At 34.4% G+C, this 21,902-nt stretch overlaps 1 protein-coding gene across 5 annotated transcripts in view; it reads left to right on the plus strand.

Moving 5' to 3' along the window:
- Adgre3 (adhesion G protein-coupled receptor E3) overlaps positions 1-21,902 on the plus strand; it is a 107,584-nt gene that overhangs the window by 39,133 nt on the left and 46,549 nt on the right. For all 5 annotated transcript variants that reach the window (XR_013104739.1, XM_034521695.2, XM_076915410.1 and 2 more), the window contains 7 exons: positions 2,530-2,682; positions 6,897-6,937; positions 7,355-7,490; positions 8,468-8,569; positions 10,641-10,825; positions 14,931-15,098; positions 17,316-17,519. Coding sequence is in view for 4 of the 5 variants with exons in the window: in XM_034521695.2 (XP_034377586.1) it covers positions 2,530-2,682; positions 6,897-6,937; positions 7,355-7,490; positions 8,468-8,569; positions 10,641-10,825; positions 14,931-15,098; positions 17,316-17,519 (989 nt within the window). In the remaining variant the exon portion in view is untranslated. The remainder of the gene's footprint in view (positions 1-2,529; positions 2,683-6,896; positions 6,938-7,354; positions 7,491-8,467; positions 8,570-10,640; positions 10,826-14,930; positions 15,099-17,315; positions 17,520-21,902) is intronic.

The raw sequence follows: 21,902 nt of genomic DNA on the forward strand, positions 1-21,902 counted from the left end.
GTTTCATTGGGTTTTCCTATATTTATTTAACAAATTTAATGTTTTTCATCTTTAAGGGCTTCTACTGGTTTGCATGTGTTCTCCTGTATGTCTTTAAGAGAGTTATTTATGACCTTCTTAAGGTCCTCTATCATCTACATGAGATAGGAGTTTAGATCAGAATCTTGTTTTTCAGGTTTATTGGGGTATCCAGGACTTGCTATGGTGTGAGAACTAGGTTCTGATGTTGCCAAATAGCCTTGGTTTCTGTTGCTCATGTTGTTTTGCTTGCCTCTTGCCTTGTGATTATTTTTGATGCTAACAGTCCTTGCTGTCTCTGATTGAAGCCTGTCAATTCTGTGAAACTGGTTATTTTGGTCACCTTAGGTCTGGCTGCCTCTGGGTAAGGGAGGTAGTCTGAAGACCCTGATAATGTGAGCCTGGCTGTGCCAGAAATTCTTTGAGTTAAGCTGTCTCTGTGTTTGGGCAGCATTGGGGTAAGCTGGAGCACAGCATATGCTCCTGAGCAAAGATCTTACCTGGAAGAAAAGTGTGTCTCTGGCTGGGGCAGGAAGAGTTCCTTTCCCTGGGCCCCATGGAGGGTTCAAGTTAGTCCAGGTATTGAGGCAGAAATTTTGACCTCACCTGTGATACTGGGTGTGTCAGAACTACTCCATGTCAAGCTGTCTCTGTGTATTAGCATGTTGGGGGTAGGAGTACAGACCACAGGATCCACTCCTTGGTGCAATTGTGAACTGAAAAGAATATGTCCCCAGGTGGGGAGAATTTCCTGACTTTCCTATGATCCTGAGTGTTAGCCTTTTTTTAAAGTTTGCTGCATGTCAGTTTTCTGAAAAAGGACAGAAAACAACCATATTCTTTATAAAAGCATAAATCAAGTGACATTTATCCCAGATGTTAATAGAGAATGTATCCTCTGGGATCTCTTATGGCACAACCTTCCAATGCCATTATTATTACCTAAAAAATATTATATTTTGGGATTCTGCAGTAACAAATAATAAGTCTCTGCTTATAGGATCAACCTGGTTTCTGGTACAGATTTCCAAAATGTTCTACATTCTTCCAAAAGACCTCATAGTTGGGTCAGCTATATTAAAAGCTCTACTTAGTACCATTTTTATTTTCTATTTTATGCTATGTACATATGTGTTTGCCTGTATATATATATATATATATATATATATATATATATATATATTATGCAATGGGTGTGGAGGCTAGAAGAAGTCACCATATCCACTGGGTCTGGAGCTAAAACTGTTGGTGAGCTGCCATGTAGATTCTGGAAATTGTATCAAGGTCTTCTACAAGATCAGACACTGCTCTTAAACAATGATATATCTCTTTGGCCCTCAAATTCAGTATTAGTTATACATTTGTTGTTGTTATAAATGACATAACAAAAAGCAAGTCATAAAAGAATGTGTTTGTTTTAGCTCATGGTTCCAGGGACAAAGTTCATAATTATGGAACACCATAGCATGAGGAAGTCAGAGATGATATATCATATCTCATTTATACACAGACATCAGAAGCATGAAGAAAGTGGTGGAACAAGGTTATAAAACTAAAAATTTGTTGCCAGTTATGTCCTTCTTCCAATAGCATTCTTAACACCATAACTGTGAATACTTGAATATCTGAGCTCACAGAGAATATTTATTGTGCAAACCACTACTGTTTGTTTTAAGGTTATTTTAAAATTAGTTCTTTTCAAGTGTTATTATCCTTCCTGTTTCCCCCTCTGCAACCTCCCAGAAATTATTGCTATCATAACCGAAGCATAATTTGCACAAGAATATATTTCTCAGGTTTTTTTTATTCCACTATTCAACCCTTTTCTTCATACTCATCATTATTCTAAGTATTATATAGGGTATTTCAATATCTAGTATACTGCTTCCTACCTCATAATCCTTCATATTATTTTATAACACTCATGCAGTGTTTTTATTAATATTTGGGATAATCAGTCTTCACTATCAACTTGAATAGTTTTGGAGTAACACCTGTGAACATGTCTGTGAGGATCTTTGAGGTGGCTCTTATATAAAGAAATTATAACCTGAATGGGAATGGCAAACTCCACAGACTTTAATTCCAGACTTAATAAAAAAGGCAACAAAGAATAAAAAGTGCTTAATGCCAGTATTTATCCTTTTCTGCAGGCTGATTGTTTATGTAATTTGAACAAATACTTTGCAACTGAACAAATCTTTCTGTTATCAAAGACTGCTTCCTAAGACTATATTAAAAGTCAGAATTAGCCATCCCTTCCTTAAGTTGCTCTAGATACATACTAAAGTGCTTGGAGAGATAAGAAAAACAGTGACTGAGAGAGAATTGAATTAAGTGCATATATTAATTAAAGGAAAATATGATCTTTATCATATTAGCTTAGCCTAACAAAGAACAAAAAATATTGATAGGTAAATTTACAAATGAGTTTGACAGTAGGGATGTTATAATCAAGAGAAAGATGTATGGCTCTATGAAAACAAAAACAATATTTCTCTTTATTTGCAGATATCGATGAGTGTCTATTGCAAGAACCGGTGTGCAAGGATGTGTCATACTGTAGAAATAAAATTGGGACTTACATATGCAGCTGTGTAGTAAAATATCCCTTATTCAACTGGATAGCAGGCTTTATTAATATTGATCACCCTGATTGTTATGGTAAGTCTATTCAAGTTTTTTTTAATTAAGCAAAAGGAGGAGGGTTGGTAGAACTTGTGACAGCTATGCCATTGTTATCCAGAATGCTAGTTACTTTTGTATTTTCATACTCTATCCATTTGTTCCTGATCTATTATAATACATTCACATGTAATCTCTGCGATTAAATATTTGCTTCTTAACAGACATCTTCCAAATCTGTTTCCAATGTCTTTTTCCCTTGAACTTCAAAAGAAGGGCTCTGATGTTTTACAGAAGTTTATAGAATTTTTTACATTGCACAGATACCAAATTCAGTTCCCATGCCAGTCTGTCTTCAGAGTAAATTTAATCAGTTCATGCTAATACTCCCAAGACATTCATCACATGTGACTTAACTTTAGAGCAACGACAGATGAGCTTCTTGAGATCCAGAATATATTTTATTACTCAGTAGAATACCACACATTAAATTATACTGCATCAAGACATAGTGCTTCCATTTACCAATTAGTTTGGGTATACAATTAAAAAAAACAAACTTTTTTCATGCAATAAATTTTGCTATTTTTTTCTACTCACTACCTCCAGGTCATCTCTTTTCTACCTACTTAACTTAAATTTCTCTTTGCTCCTCTCTCTTTTGCTCTCTTTCTCCAAAACTAATACAACAGTTCAAAATCCAAGAAGACAATTAGGATCACAACAAGAAAAACTAAAACAAAAATTTCTCACAAATGAAAGTATGTAGTTCTATTGTATTGGCCAAACATATATAGATGGGGTTGCTGTGCTGGAGAATGGTAGTTATGTTCATTGTCACTCCAATGGAAGAAAACATCTTGTTTTCCTGGCACTTATAAATTACCTATACCTTCTTGGTTAGTGTAGGGAATTTATGTCTACTACCCTATCTTATGGCTGGCTATCTTCATTTCAAGAATTAAATTTGGACTTGAGTACACTAAAATATTTCATATATAAATAGAAATAAAAACAGAATTGATTATACTGCATAACATTGCTAAATAACAAGTTATCTAAGAATTCAGTAGAATAAAATAAGAAAATATGAATTTTGCACAATTTCTATGATTAGAGTTCTAGACATGGATAACCCTGATTTGATGTTTGTTTTGTTTTTAGTGTCTTTGTATTATGTAGAGTATTGATAGGTATCCATGGAATTTAAGAGTCTCCTCCACCATAATTCCCATATTGATTTAATCATGCTACAACATGGCTTGTTTTATTTTGATAAAGGCATTCTTTCCAGGCTGGAATACTGTAATCTAGTATGATTTGTTTTTCATTAGCCTATATGTGTCTTTATATACAATTTAGTTGTGAGCATGTACTGAAATAGAATTTTAACAGAACTGTTGAACTCTATGGCATAAAATTTCCTATGGAAATGAACAAATATCTATATGCCTGAGATATAGCATCAACAACAGATGAGAAGAATGACATTGCCCACATAGCTTAGTAAATGAATAATGGGCAGGCATCACACATAGGCAGTTATGGAACTACAAGATCCAATCTAACTTGAATGGCAACTCAGAAAATATCCATCACCTGTTTTTTCTTTGAATTTGTTTATGTAGTAGATTACATTGATGGATTTCCATATATTGAATCTCCCCTGTATCCCTTGGATGAATCCTGTTTGATTATGGTGAATGATCTTATTAATGTGTTCTTGATTTTGGTTTGAAGAAAATTGTATTGAATATTTTTGCATCGATGTTTATAAGGGAAAATGATCTGAAGTTGGCCAGTATCCTCATACTTCTGTTTGATTGTTTTGCATTTTTTCTTCTACTATTGATTACTTTAACAACTTAGAAGCTAATTTATAAGTCACAGCATATCACTTACATCCTCTAAAACTTCTTTACCTCATAAATTATTCAAGTTATCATACAGCTCAGCAAAGCCATTAAAGGGCCATGTCAAGCCCAAGCCACTGGATCAATCAAAATCTTTCTGAAATTTGTGAATAAATTTTTTTTTGGTTTTTTGAGACAGGGTTTCTCTGTGTAGTTCTGGCTGTCCTGGAACTCACTCTGTAGACCAGGCTAGCCTAGAACTCAGAAATCTGCCTGCCTCTGCCTCCCGAGTGCTGGGATTACCACCACCGCCCGGCTTGTGAATAAATTCTTATAAGATGTAATTAAAAGGATATTAAATACTACCATTTTAATGCCCAGTTTCCTCAACAATGGCTGATGTAAATGTAAACTTACTTGTTGATAGATCTCACCAATGAGTTGTATGTGACATCCCATCAGAAATTTTCTTTAGTATGTTTATAGTATGTTTTTTCTATAAGGAGAAATATTAAATCATACTAATAATTTCTTAGTTCTCATGGCATTCAGACTAAATTCATGTCCATTAGTCTATTCAATAGCCTAATTAACAAGATTATAAAAAGGAATTTTGCAATATGTTTGTTTAAAAGTTTTATTCAATTCATGTCAGATGCAGAATGATCTCTGATTATTATTATTTCTAGTTTCTCATATGCAGCTGTTCATAAAAGTGTTGACTGCCTGTGAATTGTGTATTTCTCTTTTGTTTTTCTATTGGAAGTCATAGCTAATACAGTCTGCTCTCATTTTAACTAACTATCTTCCAGTCATCACCCTATTTTTTTCTGAGTTCCAAGGTTTTACATCTAAGGAAGGGGCACTTGCAAGCTCTTTCCCAGTATTATTCCATACCTATCTGGCCATGCTCTTTCTCAGAAGTCATCTGAACGATGTCACATATCACACTGCACACAACAAAGGCTACAAAGTGATGACTCAGACTGCTCATGATCTCCTCCCATATGTGTTAATTTCAGGTATTGTAATATTCTGCCCCATTAGAACTTCGATGGGCATTTGTACACTGGATTGAATGACCCCAATCAACAGTGGTGACTGCTAAGATATACCAAATAGAAGATGGGAACACTGTGATTCTAGCTATGGAAACTCCACTCTGACACAGCTTATGCTTTGGTGTTATTCTACCTTCTATCACAAAGAGGATGATACCACAAGTAAAGTGAGAAGGCATATCATGCCATACTATTTGAGGAAAGGTAGCCATGTTGGGATTGCCTTTGCAGAAATCTATCCTCAAAAATACCAGCCACTGTTGTGTAATCCAAAAATCTATCACAGGAGACACACTGTTCTTTTTCAAATCATTTCTGATTAAGTTAGTACCATTTGACATTTAGTGAATTATGTGAACAGTTTCTTTATCCACTGAGGACACAACACTATTGATTAAAAAGAAAATTCTACTAATTTCTAACTAACTGAGCCAGTCTACTCATTTCTAACTGAGCCAGTGAGTTTACTGGAGCTACAAGAGTATCTTTGAGAGGTTACTAATAACATTATGGGTTCTTTAAGGCAAATATATCAAAAAGACCACACAGTATGGGTTTCAACTGCTTAAAGACATAGAGCTTCTTAAACATTTCTTAGTCAGCTTAGCAAATCTAACTACAGCTTTCCTCTACAGCAGTGGTCACTGCTCACATAACCAAAGAAACAATGCATAGACATTTTGTAAGTTTAATGAGCATCTTGTGGCTTTTGAGTTTGTTTACTTGCTGAGTTTCAATGGACTTTCTCCAGCAGAGAATATTTAAGTTCAGAGGAGATAGCTACAGATCAACAGTACCATTTACCTTCTAAAATCTTAGTACAATAAAAGCATGACTTAGAATACATATAACAAAAATCAAGAGAGTAGGAGACCTTGAGAATTAAAAAGGGTTTAGTGATAGGTAGGGAGAGAAAATTATAGAAGAAAAAGTAGCAGAAAATATGAACAAAGACCATATACATATGTATTATAAAAAAGAAATAACTTAAAGTTCAGGTTTAGAGTACATATTCAACATTTTAAAATGTTTTTACACATATTTTGGAGAATTTATTTTGAAAATACATTGTTGAGAAATTATTTTGAGAATACATTACTAACATTTTTTCTCTCCCAACTTCTCTTAGATCCTTTCCTCTCCTTACCCATGCAATTGTATGGCTTTTCTCTATTAAAAAATAACAAAATAATCCAAGCAAGCAGCATCAAAAATAAAAATAATAACATGGATGGGCTGTAAAATATTCAGAAAATAATCAAATGTGAATGTGATTGGAAAACAAATATAAACCAGATGTGTTTTTTTCTATATTTGATATAAGTCTGACTTTTTCCAGTGAACAACAGCAAGAAAATAGCATCAAAAACATGTACTATGGTGAGTGGAGCAATGTCTTTGATTGGGAATCATCTAGTCTGTCTTGATATGTCATTCTCTGCTTAAGCACTACATCAGTCACTATGGTTATTATGAGTGAGTATTTTTTATACCCAGTCTGTTTTGTCCTCTGTTCTGTGTAAAGCTGGAAATATGTGAATGGCAAGTTTTATTGCCATGAAAATTAACTGCAATACTATGTCCACAAAAATTGAGAAAATTTCGGATGATTTCTGGATATAGAGTATCATCATCTGTCATTCAAAGACTTTCTCTAAGTGTCATAATGCATCCCTCATCCAATAGCAGAGTGACTAAGATTGTTGGCTTCTGGAAACAGTCAACAAAATTTATTCACATTCCTTCTTCCATAAGATTTAATAATAACCTATGTAATTGCAAACATGTGTTTGAAAGGGAGTACTGAGTGGATGTAAATCCAAGGAGGATATTGCAAAAGGGGCTACCAGGTTACTTCAGCAAGTAGAACTTCACATCTTGAATGAAAACTCAGCTACACCAAAAAAGAATGAAAATCCTTCATGGGATATAGGTAAGTAATTGAAAGTTGACTTCTTACAGTGCCATAAAGGAAATAAGAGATGAAACACTCATGGACTATGAAGTATAAAGCTGTTGTTTCACAGAATTATATGCTTAAGATATGAACATCTCTTGTTTATAGCAATCTCTGTTTATAAGAAACAATCATACTGACTTAATCACATTTCATCCGTATGTCAGAATAGGTTAACATATTGCCTTCAAATATGAAAGAACTATTTGACCTGGTAAAGTATTGGGTTAAATTTTTCCACTTGGGTTTGGCAATATGTACTATGTGCAGAAAGACAAAATATAGTGGCTCTAGCAGAAGGTTTACTATAAGGCAGATCGATCATGTTTCATGAGGTTCTTTTCAGAGTTAAACCAACAGTGGTTTACCTCCTACAACTCACTCCACCAACTAGTTTCTATCATTTTAGATTCAATAGCATTAGTCTGTGAATTCAGTTATAGATAAATAATCTGATGATGTTACGGACTTCAAAAAGAATCCTAAAAGCCATCAATCATGACACCCATAACACTTGTTAGGATTTTTATATATGCTTATATGTGTCAAGTGTGTACAGTGCAGAACTTTTTGGCAGACAACTAGGAGAAGAAGAATATCTAATACTCTTTGTTATCCATTTTCTTGCATATGTTAATGCTAACATAGCCCCCAAAAGCTTCTATTTTTTTGTCACATAAAATAACTTATTAACTCTCAAGCTCCAATCAAGCACTTCTCAATAGCCAGAAAATTGATAACAAAATTTTCAGCACATATAGGGAGGTATTTTGTATTCAAAGGTTTAATGACAAGTGGTTAAATCACCCTCTAAGTGATTTCAATTTTTTCAGATTTGGAAAAGTATATAAAATCATATTCTCAAATAGAGAATCCTCAAAAAAGATTGTTATCATCGTCATCATCATTGTTATTCATATGTGAGGTTAAATTCCCTTTTTCATTGCTTTCAGTGTATGAAACTAAGAGGTGCAAAAGGATGACTCTTCTAGAAGCTGGAAACAATACAATGAAGGTTGACTGCACTAGTGCTTTCAGAGAAAACAAGAGTGAAGGTGACATGTTTATGATCAGCATTTTCTCCTGTCACAGTGAATAGCGCAAGTGCATATACTTATATTTTGCAAGGGATCAAAATTTTAAGATTAGATAACAAAGATCATCCCTGAATACTGATCAGGCATGCATGAAGACAAAGTTGAGGAACTGTAATAAGGACATCATATTTTCCAACATACTCTAAAGTAATAACAGATTTGTACTGCTGTATTTTCTGAACAAGGACAGGCTTATTACATTTCAGTATTATTCTCTGTTATACTAATATTGAGTGGTGCCAGGCAAGCATTTTCTTGATTATCATTCCATTTGAAATTCGTTCCAAAAACACCTTTTAAAAAGGATTTACTTGATTTTCTTCTATCTTGAAAACTCACATTCTGTGTGTGCACATGCATGGTGAGTTCGTGTGTGCGTGTGTGTACATAGTAATAGAAGATGCACTAAACAACAGACATGAATGCCTCAATTGAACTTCCAATTCCAAAACAGAGAACAGATTGCATTTGACATAATCTTTAATAAATACTTAAAAAGGGGGGTGTCAGGGAAATAAGGAAAGAAGAAAACTTAATAGAAACAACTTCAAGTAAAAGGATCTGGTCCAATCTTAAAAGAGTGGTATCAACTCTGCAAATTTCTGATCACTCCTGCACCATCACTCAGAATTATTCTGCATAAAACTAAAAAAAGAAATCCTACTTATAATGAGTTACTTTTAAAGTGGAGTAAATGATCACAGTGGTGTTGGCTGACATTAGTCTAAAACAGGAGGTTGTTCAAAGTTTGCCTAAAGCACTACTTTCTACTTTGGCATGACTATTTTTATGGCTTATAGTTTGGAAAACATTCACCAACGATTCTAATTTCCCTTCATTGTGATTTATATTCTAAAATGGGTGGAAAATATGTAGGTAGGCTCATTTGTATCAGTGTTGCAGTGCTGTTCTGATTTGAGCTGCCCAACCTCCTTCACTAGATAGACTTCTTTCATTTTTGAAAGGAAGCTCTACACTGCTATTGACATTACTGTTTGAATAGACAAATGGTTTTAGACAAATCTCCCTGTGTTGTGAGTCACATATTCCTTAAGGGGTGTATCAAATATAGGATCTTCTGTCTCAGTGATAGAATGCTTTTCTCATTTTAACATCTCAACATGATTCAATAGATAGAACTATCTTTAATATTCTCCTGGAAGCTCTTCACTAATATTGGACTTAGTCTTTGACTAGACAAATAGTTTTAAAAACTGTTTTATTTTGCCATAATTAGGGGAGCACCAAAAGAAGCTAGATTAATATATACAGTGCTAATCAATTTTATTCTTGGAGTTATAAAGCAATTCACAATCAAAGATGTTTTTAAAATAATCTTGTACTATTCCTTAATTTTACATAAGATTGAAAAATTAGATTTGTATAATATAATAAAATCTACACACTGTAAAATAAAACAAACAGGAATAATTGAAAGTTGTGTATTTAACTGGTATATATTAACTTCCAATTTCATGAAGATGGGAAGAAATAAGAGGAAAATAGGATGACAATTAAGTTGGGATAAAGTTGAAATTAAAAAGATGAGTGAAGGAGTGAAATATAAAGAGCAAAAGAATGTATATATAAACAGAAAAGACTGCAAATGGAATGGAAATAAAATAAATAATTGCATAATGTTGAGGAACTTGAGGTAGCATTGCATATTTTCCTTAGTCCACTTGTTATTTAGAGGACAGGTAATCATATTTTACAACACACACACGTTTGTGTCAAGTTGACAAAATTTTCCAACACATAGTATGTGTGTGCATATATATATCACTCACATGTACATATACATAAATACACACATATATACATACATGCATATATTTATGTCTGAATATGGTGCATGTGTGAAATTCCATGCTTATCAATATTTATAGTTTGTTATATATACACAATTTAAGGGATACATATGGGTAAATTTAGTAGACATATTTACTTCATGGTCATATGTAAGCTATTTGTGTACCACATGTAACAGATTGTTTAATCTCCAATAAAATTTTTTTTATTTTATCAGGTGAAACAGCAGTGGCTTTTATTGCATATAAGTCTCTTGGAAATCTTCTAAATGGGTCCTTTTTTGGTAACAAAGAGGGGTTTCAGGAAGTAAAATTGAACTCTCATATTGTTAGTGGAGCCATTCGCTCAGAAATCAAACCTGTCCTATCGGAACCTGTACTCCTGACTTTACAAAATATTCAGGTGAGTATATTCTCAAAGAATCATTTAAAAACAATTTTAAGATTTGTTTTTATTTCATGTGCTTGAGTGTTTGGATTGCATGGACATTTGTGCATCATGGGCATTTAGTGGTTAGAGAAGACAGAGAATATCAGACCACCTATAACTGGATTTCCAAATGGATATGGGAAAGAATGTGAGTGCTGAGTAAGGAACCTGGGTCCTCTGTAAAGCAGTCAGTTCTATTTAGTGGTGGGAGATCATCTTTCGGTTTAGTGTATGAAGACATTTATTAAAATTAGCAGAAGGGTATGAAATCTTATTGTGATCATTAAAAAGTTAAGAGAAATTACAAAAATGTGGAGAAATTTCAATTTTATGTAACTTCACTACCTTTATGATCCATATTTTCTTTTTTTTAGGGCTAACATTTTATTAAAGATGTTGGTTCTAACAACTTTTCTTCCCCCCCCCCCTTTTAAAATTAGTTATAATATTTACATTTCAAATTATATCCCCTTGCCCCAGTCTCCCCACACCCTTATAGAAGCACAAGGAGGGGGATGGGATAAGGGGATCCATATTTTCATATCAACATTCAATCAGTCATGGTTCAAAAAAGAGTCCATATGTTTATAACTTCCCATCTGAAGAGATGCTGGTATTAAAACTGTATTTTGAGTTGCACCCCTTGGATCAAATGAGTGCTCAAAAGCTTTGTGGTCACACAGATGGTACTATTTAAATTAAGTGGCAGTTGAAATAAAATAAGAGACATTAATGTTGGCAAAGGGATCATAAAAAGTTAGGTTCAGTTGGGCTGCAAGTGAGATTAATGCAGGTAAGTGGACACCCTAATTAAAATACACTTTATACATATAAGTTAATGATTTTTAAAATTACAAATGTATGTATTGATGAGAATGTAGACAAAGTGTCATTACATATTGTAGTTGAGAATTATTTATTAGTCCATCATTTAAGAAAAACAATACAAAATAAATCAAAATGAGAAAAGAAACTACCAGGGAATCCATCAATCACCTGCTAAATGCTTGCTAAGCATGCAAAGGTTTTAGAAAGGTACTGTCCCCCCACCTTCATAATACCATTAATCATAGTATTCAAAGTTTAGAGAAAAAATACATACATCAAGAGCAGGGTATGTACACAAATTCTGAAAATTTTAGTAAAATATTGTATAGCTTTGGGTTATATAATATCAAAGGATCACCCCTGAAGATACTAATACAAGCAACATTTTGTATACTAAGCATATTGAATTTAAGAATATATCTGTATATACATATGTGATGTAACAATGAATAATGAAAACAATAGACCATCAATTTGAAAGAGTGCAAGAATAAGTAAATAAGAGGTTAAGAGAAAGGAAAAGATATTAGTCAGCCTTCTTTAAAAGAACAGAATGACAAAATGATAGGAAAGCCAAGAATTCAATAGTTGTTTAATTAGTTGTTCAGTTTATGATACTGTATATCTCATCAATCCCAGTCTGATACTGGAGTTCCCAGAATGTCCTAGAGAGTTGTGCATCTTCAGTCTACACTGAAATTCTGAATAAGTATGTTCTAACACCAGTGAAAATATGTCTCAGCATCAAAACAGATTAACTTGCCAGCAAGAGTAAAGACAAATAGGCAAAACAGTTGCTTCTTTCTTTCATGTCTGTTTTGTGTTGGCTGCCATGAAAAGATATGGCTTGATCTTCAGGCCTAAAATTATGCAAACAAAAAAAATCCCTGACATGTATGCCTAAGTGCTTTGGTTTTACTAAATTGTATATGTAGTCAACACAAGGCAAATTGTGTAATTATAATATAATTTTAAGACTAAAAGTAGTAATAAAACCAAAAAAAAAAAAACCCTTGTGTTTTAGTGGCTCAATCTTAAGGTTAAATCCAATAAACCCTTCATGAGCTCACTAACACTGGAAAGCAAAACAGTAGAATTCAGTTTCTGCACAATAGATAATGTGGAAAAATGTAGAATCACTAGAAACAAACTTTACGTTATAGAATAAAAATTTTGAGACTTAATGTAACCTAGCAAGTCTTAAGATTATTACATTTTATTAGCGTAAATCAATTATACATGATAATGGGTTAAACAGTGATATTTTCATACATTTACATAATGTGTTTTGTTCATATTCACCCCACTATATTAATGTATTTTGCTTATTCTGTTGTGTGAAACTTTTCTTGAGGATATAACAAATAACTATTTAGCTCAGAAATAGAACCCATGGCAATGCAAAATAATCATGGCACCAAATTCCAGTTACTGAAGCAATGAACTTGTTAAGGTAAGGATGAGAGGTTTTTCAGAGATGTAGAGATATCTAAAAAAATCACATATTAAAGAACAACCCAATATGCATGAAGTCTTACATACCCTAAAACACTGGCAATCTCTTTGTGTTTTGCAGGTACTTTTAAAGGTCAATGACCATCCTTTTCTTAGCCATTCTCACAGCTTTTACAACATTCAGAAGGCATGATATTTTGTCAACTAGAAATTTCTTTTTTTTTTTTGGAAAATTTTTTTATTAGATATTTTATTTACACTTCAGATGCCATCCCCTTTCCCCATTCCCCCCCTTAGAAAACCCCTATCCCATGCCCCCTTTTCCTTTTTGCATTTATACATTTTTTTAAAAAAATGTTAATCATAGGCTTTATAAGTTTAGTATTGTTCAATCAGAGGTGTAAACCACTACCCAACCTGGATATAACATCTATCTTTGACTGGTTGAGATACATGAGCATCTGCCTCCCTGTCTCTCCCCTCTTTCTCTCTTTCATCACCTAGCTTCTCCTCTCCTTCTTCTCCTCCTCTTCTTACTCCTTCTCTTCCTCTCAGTACTCCTCCCACCTTAGCTCCTCCTACATATTACCCTTTCTGTTAAAATGAAACGTTTCTCTCAAAATACAATTAGAGCATAATTATGCCAATTTGTACCAGTGAGGTACAAGATAGTCCTAATACCCAGTCCATCCTTTTGTTGGCTAACCAGCTCCTCTGTCATCTATCCTAACTAAAACATTTAGTTCTGAACCTGGCTTTAGGATGAATGTCAGCTGACGACCATCCACTCAAATCTTTTCTCTTAAGGTAAATAGCTATAAGTTTTCAACCCCGTCAGAAATCCAGAATGACTGAGTTAACTATAATTGTGGGAAGCACAAAGCATAGCTTCTAAAACTTAGCCAATTTATAGAGACCTCTGAACACCTGGACACTCGCTCTACTTTAAAACGTTGGAGCATTTGTTCTTCTGCCTTCTGGCCCAGGATCATCTGACAGACCTTAGTGCTGCAGAATTATTAAGGGCTGATTACTCAGTCCAGGCAGATAATCAGTCGACTATTCTGCAAGTGTGTCCTTTTCTGGACAGTAATTTGTCTGTAGAAGGAAAGTGGCAATTCTTGCCTAGTGGCTGTCTCACCACAACTGGAGTAACTCCAAGGATGCTCAATTTCTTCTTAGAATTTAACATAGGAAGCTGTCCGGAGCAGACAGGTCTCTAATGAAAATGAACATTAATACTGAAATGTTTGTCATGTCAATTCTAAGGATTTCTGATGTTTTGAAAACCAGCTATCCATGTAAGGTATACTTCTTTGGGTATGTCCCACAACTTAAATATGTACATTTTATTTGTGAATGACACTTCAAGAAAGATGGAAATGAAGTACTAAGCCACCTGTATACATCCATTTAGAAAAGTAATTATCATGCAGAAACTTAAGTAAGCAATGGTGTCATGAGAACTGTTGAACATAATGCAAGTCAGAAATAGGAAAGAGGAACTGGTCTTTTTCAAGATGATCCTGGAGAAGACAAAGAGTCAGACAAAAACATTTAACTCCTTTCTTCTGGCAGTGGTTTATCACTCTGTGTCAGATTAACCTAGGTAGAGAAGTTATAATGTTGGGGTGCAGGAAGGGAAAATATATGAGGAAGGGCAAGAGGTGAGTGAGATGAGATGGAAAGACAGTTGTTAAATCACATGCAACCTAATGTCATATATCTTAAAGATAAATAATAGTTGCAATATTGACACAAAAAACTATGTTCTTTTATCTTACTTTCTTTACAGCCCATTGACTCAAGAGCAAAACATCTCTGTGTCTATTGGGAAGGATCAGAGGAAGGGGGTAGCTGGTCTACTAAGGGATGCTCTCATGTGTACACCAATAACTCCTACACCATTTGCAAATGTTTCCACCTGTCCAGCTTTGCTGTGCTCATGGCTCTATCCAACGAGGTATGAAGTCTCACAAGTGTCAAACATGAATATGTATTTATTCTGATATATATAATATATATATATAATATAACATATGTATTATTTTATATATATATATATATATATATATATATATATATATATCCCAGAAGTAAGGAGTTATATGGTTGTAGATTTGATTAGAGATTATTATTAGAAAATTCATATGATAATGAGTACAGGTTGGTTCCTCCTCTGTTATCTCACTGATATTCTGTAGAACTATTGATCACTGAGGTTGATTTACTGATCTGACTGTTTTGAAATGTGTCCACTGAAGCTACATGTTTGGCCTAAGATGTCAACACTCCATGAAAGACAAGGTAAAATATTTTGTGAATTTTTATTAGTTATTTTACAGTTTCTCTCATAAAATACTGTGACTGAAAGCAATATAAGAAAGAAGGTTCAGTTGACCATCTGATTCCAAAGGTACACACACTATCATGACACAGAAAGAATGATATCACAAGCAGAAGCTAGAATCTGAGAGTTCAAATTTTGTCTACACACAGAAAGTAGGAAATAAAATGCAGGGACACGGTTATAAACCCTCAAAGCTTTTCCAGTGTGGAATATACCCTCTAAAAAATTGTACCCACAAAAAGTTCTACAACTTCCCAGGAGTATACCAATTGGAGGTTAATGTTGAAATACACAGCTGATGAAGACATTTCACATCTGAACCCCAAGAAAGATACACAGGTAGCTTCAGTTCCCTGATAGAATTGCCAGACTCTCAAAAATACCAGTAAAGATGAAATGGGAGCAGTATTAATGGCAATATATAGAGTTTGGATATATAGGTCTTATACTACCCCTAGAAGATTCTTACCATGTGTACATAAAATAGAGTTCATATTATTATATTTGAAGGGTAGTTAATCCTGGACGTAATACATAACCTTTTTCAGTAATTTTATTTCATGAAGAATTTACAGTAACATATTAAGAAAATTTTAAATCAAGCCATTGGGTACATAGTGCTTATGTAACCTTTGTTGGAATATTCTTGAAATAACTGCAGAACACACACTCCATAGTCATTATAATTAAAGGGTGGTTAAAGCCATGTATAACACATGACCTTACTTCAGTAATTTTATTTCAGGAAGATTTTATAGTAAAAGAAAAACAAAATTTTAAATGAAGTCATTTTAAAAATATATTGGTGATACCTCAGGCATGTGAGTTAAGGAAAGTTGCAAAAACTTTCACTGTTCCAGAAGTATGCCTGGAGTAAACATGATCAACTAAGGAAATGTTTCAAATGTTGGGAAATGGAGGTAGCAGACCTTAAAGTTACAGGGGACAATGGAATCTGGAGCTGGAAGCATCATTTAACTTGCAAGATAGTTATATCCAAACTGCCTTTATTGAATTAAACTAAAATACCAGGCCATTTATCAAAGACTTAGCATCATTCTATAAAATCTTTAGATGGCGACAAAGCTAGCTGCAGGTAACTAAAGATGAAAGAAACTCACCTATTGTCTTTTAGTCAATGTGAAATAACAAAATCATCAGAAATTAAAAAAAATACTTTATTCTAGGGTAAAATATAAGTGAAAATGGCCCAGGAAGATAAATAGTGAAAGAAAAAAAGAAAATAATGTATTAAATTAATTCAAATATGATATTGGAACGTCAGATAAATGGATCACAGGGAAGCAGGAAAAATCTGGCATAACCTCAGATGCTGCTGATATTTTCTGGTTCTGGAATAATAGATGTTAGAAGTTTGGTTGTGTGAGTCAAAAGAATTTATATAATATTCCCAATAATGCTGGATAATTCACAGATAGACAATAGATGATGTTTATAGGGCTAAAATTATAATTATATTATTGCCATTTTGCAATGTTCCAGCTCTCTATAGTCATAAGTGTTAGTCATTTGGGTAGCCTTTTCTAATGTAGCTTTTAGTCTGTAATTTAGATATGCATAGCCCTATTGCACATTAACCAGTGTTTATGAAATATTTTACTATTCAGTGACCATCATGATATATATTTCTACATTCATGTTTTATTTAGTTAGTATTTATTCAGTGGCTCTCATGTGCTTAACACTAATCTCAAATTCTATGACACAACTAAGAACAAGGTTTTCAATCTCTTAGGTTTTCTATAGCTGATATTCTTGTAACTGCCTTATATGCACGTAGACCCTGAAGTATCCCTTTTTGGTTTGTAGGAGGATGGTGTGCTTTCTGCACTCTCTGTGATCACCTATGTGGGACTGAGTCTTTCTCTCTTGTGCCTATTTCTGGCGGTCATCACTTTTCTCCTGTGCCGGCCCATTCAGAATACGAGCACCACACTCCACCTGCAGCTCTCCATCTGCCTTTTCCTGGCTGACCTCCTCTTCTTCACAGGCATCAACAGAACTAAGCCTAAGGTTAGTGACTTAATAAAATTACTTCATTGTCCTTATCATTCATAACCATCAAGTCCATCAGGTATGAAGTGAAAGAGAGTAGTATCATCAATAAAGATATTAGAAGAAAATGCAGGATAAAAATTTCAGCTTTCTTCTTATATAGAATTGAAGGAATCTCTATGCTTAGTTGGTCATTTTGGAATCAAGAATATTACTAGCAGTAATATTACTCTATAGTGTCATTTTTGTTGGTGGTGTCTGAGTTTAGTTCATGAACCTGAATGTATACATACAAACATGAATGTATACATACAAACGGTAACATGTATGAACACAGCAGTCAGAGCAAAGTGTCATTCTGTTTCTCTCTTATGTCCCCCTTAGTGCCTTGATACATAGTCTCTTACTGAATCATATGATTTCCACTTTCCCTAGAGTGGCTGACCAGACAGCTTTGGTGATATAACTGCCTCCCTTGCCCCATACTGATGAGCTTGTGTAGCCACATGAAAACATGCTCAACTTTTATTTATTTTTATGGGCATTTGAAAACATATTCTCATGTTTTCAAAGCAAGTGCTCCTACTCACTGGGTCACTCCCTTATTCATAGGTAAAATTTCATGTCATATCAGGATAGTTGTAAACAAGTAGGTTTAAAGAATGTCAATTATTTTCTTACATGCTAATGGTGCATTTGTTACAGTCAATACAAAGCTTCAAAGTTCTCCTTTAAGCACAAAGGAAAAAGTTTAAAATACAACATACTCTTGGAGGGGAAAGTTATATAGATAAAACCAAGAGTGCATAGAATTTCCTCTCATATTCTCTTTTTTAGAATACTGACACTTCACCACAGCAAACTGAAAGGCATCTTGAGTAATATGGCCCTATGTTTGGGAGTTCTTACAGTACCCACAAGATTCCAGAATCAGCAATACGATAGAGGCTTGAAGTGACTGACTGTAGATTTGCCATAGTGATCTGGAAGTAACTCAAAAAGTCTTCTTTCTAATTGCTGTTTGAACTTGTTGAAGTGAATTCTCACTTTAATAATGTGGAAAAATAAGTAATTATTGAGTCTTATTCGTGGACATTTTTTTTCAATATTGATTATGCACTTTTTAGAACAGATAATCATGTTATTATAATTATGAGTTTAGTGTTTGAGTGTGCACCAACAAACAAGTTGATGATGACCTAATGAAAACTATGAAACTGATAACAGTGATTCCTTGTAGCATAATAGAACACTGGCAATAATTAAGTGAATACCTCAAATTACCAGCAGAAAACTGTATTTTAATATTTCTAGCTTTACCACAAAGAACTGGTAAATGTGTGGTAATATGTCAATGACCCTGACTTGGTCATCTCATTTTGTGTAGACATATTGAAATGCCATAACATGCCACAAGACTGTGCTCAGTTAATATGTAATTATTAATATAATACCACAAGGACTTCTTAATCTAGAAAACTGTAGAAGGGTTATGAGTCAGAGGTTAGTTCTGGCAACATAATTATACTCTAGTTTAAAATAAATAAATAAAAGTACAGAAAAGTCATGGAACCTTCTATAAAGAATTGTTCTTCTGGGCTCAACACTAAGAAATTAATTGTTCTTTACTGCAACTGTGAGTAGATCTGTATAGGAAGACAAGTATTTTTTTTCTCACTATGTTTTCTACTGTGTTACAGGGTGATAAAATATAAAATATAAAAATGTAAAAAGAAGTTTTATCAGAAGTGTCACTTTGAGATTTGAATATCTATTCTTTAAGATATATCTGATTTTTTGTAAAGAACTCTGTGACACAGATTGAAAAGAGGGTATATAAAGCAAATTAGGATATGCTCTAAAGATTATCTTCATGTGTGGCACGAACTTGAAACCTATCTTTAGTTTTTTCTAAATGCATAACAAATAGTTATAATCGGTGACCACTGTGATATATGATAGCCCTATACAGCTAAAGAAATTCTGAGTGCTCACAGCTTAATAGCTTTATGCTTCTTCTCTAATATACAAGTGTTTTATTATGGGATCTAGTAAGAACTTAGCATAATAAAATAGAAATGGTATGTTTGGGATAGGAATATGGCTTAGTGATGAAGATCATCTGTTGTTTTTGCACAAACAACTAAGTTCAGATCACAGCATCTTTATAAAATGTCACATGGAAGATGAAGTCAACAAGTTTTGTGCAGTTTACTGACCAACAAACATACCTAAAGTAACAAGAGCCAGGCTCAGTGGGAGAATTTATCTCAGAGGAACAAGGTAGAGAGTCTCAGCAGCACATCTTCAACTGGCTTCACACGCATATATGCATAGATGTTTACAGATGTGTACATACCACAAATCAGAATAACTCTGTGTACAAATGTACATGGACAACACACATCATATACAAGCATGTGCCACACACTTACACACCAAACACACACACCGTATATGCATAACATACACATGACTCACTAACTACACATATACAAATACACAAATGTATGCACATACATTCATGCACCATATTCATACAAACAACACACATACATAACACACACATACGTGTGCCTCTCACGTGTACATAGGAAGCATGTACAGTCCAAAGATACAAATTCCCATAGCATAATACAGACCAGTCAAATGCACATATAATGCAAAAGGATATATGTACTGTGGGACCGTGAAAGGATGATTTGGTTTCCAGTAGAGCACTGGCTTAGAGATAGCCAGAGACCCAACAAGTGTCCATTGCCTGTGTAGAAATGTCACATATCTCATTACAACCCTGGATTCCAGACTCCTGGCAGGCAGTCTAAGATCTCCATTTGATCTGCACCCTGCAGTCATATAGGGCTACAGGTAGAGGGCATGACTACAGGCTTCAACCTCAAGAGATTTCCCGCAATGTGCTACCAAAACAACCAAGAATCTGTGTTCTGTCTTTCTAGATTATCCAGACCAAGAATTTTACTGAGGTTACTTAAAACAATGTGGGCAAAAGTGACAGAAAGGCAGCTGCATTGCCAATAAGTTCACTCTAGCACTGGTGGTGACTCAAGTGATAAACAAGCCTACAAGTCCCTTGCAATTTGCAAGCAGGTAGACAGGCCAGGGAGTATTCTCCAAATAACTGACATGGAGTGACTGTCTCATCTTAGCTTCATAGCTAATCAGATTATCTTTTTGAGGCAGTTTTTAATTAATTACCTTATTTATTTTTATTCCAAATATTGCTGCCCCTCCCAGCCTCTATCCCAAAGTTCTTCACACCCTCCACCCTCCCCTATGTGTCTGAGGGGCAGCTACTATTATCACTCTTCCCTGGGGTATCAGGTATCTACAGGATTACACACATTCTGTCCCACTGAGGACAAATAAAACAGTCTTCTGCTACCTATGTGTCAGGGGCCTCATACAATCTCATGTATAACCTTTAATTCATGGGTTAGTCTCTGGGTTCTCCCAGTTGTCAGGGACAATTGACAATTTTTGTTTTCTTATGAAGGTACCATCTCCTTCTGCTCTCAAACCTTCACCAAACTCTTTCATAGTGGTCACTGACCTCATTCCAATGGTTGGCTGTAAGTAGCTGCAACTGTCTCAGTCAGCTACAGGTAGAGCCTCTTAGAGTATATCCATCTGTAATGGTTTGTATATGCTTGGCCCAGAGAGTAGCACTGTTGGGAGGTGTGGCCATGTTGGAGTAGGTGTGGCCTTGTGGGTGTGGGTTTTAATAACCTTACCCTAGTTGCCTGCGGGTCAGTCTTCTGCTAGCAGACTTCACATGAAGATGGCTCAACTCTTCATGCCTGGATACTGTCACTCTCCCACCTTAATAATGGACTGAATCTCTGAAACTCTAAGCCAGTCCCAATTAAGTTGTCCTTACAAGAGTTGCCTTTGTCATGGTGTCTGATCACAGCAGTAAAACCCTAACTAAGATAGAACTTGATACTAGGAGTAGGGTATTGCTGTGAAAGTTCTGACAATGCTTTTGTTTTGCAGAATGTGGATTTGGAGGCTTTGGATTTGGAAAGCAGTAGAATGGTTTAAATGGGGCTTAATGGTTATCTTAGTAGGAACATAGAAGACTGTTACTGAGAGTCATTTGAGTGGTGTAGATCTGGCCCAAGAGGTTTGAGAAGAGAAGAATATCAGTATGTGGTGTAGATGTTTTGTGGTATTTTGGTGAAGAATGTGGCTAGTTTTTGCTCTTGTCTAAAGAGTCTACCTGAGTCTAAGGTAAAGAGATTTATATTAATTACATTAACAAAGAAAATGTCGAAAAATCTCAGAAGAGACTTTGTTCTCTGTTTAAGTCTCATGAATTGTGTTTTGAATAAATGCAGCAAGCTTAGAAAGAAAAATTATAAACATATAGTTCAAGTATTA

The sequence above is a fragment of the Arvicanthis niloticus genome, chromosome 17 (assembly GCF_011762505.2).
Source record: "Arvicanthis niloticus isolate mArvNil1 chromosome 17, mArvNil1.pat.X, whole genome shotgun sequence".
In the NCBI taxonomy this organism is placed as follows: domain Eukaryota; kingdom Metazoa; phylum Chordata; class Mammalia; order Rodentia; family Muridae; genus Arvicanthis; species Arvicanthis niloticus.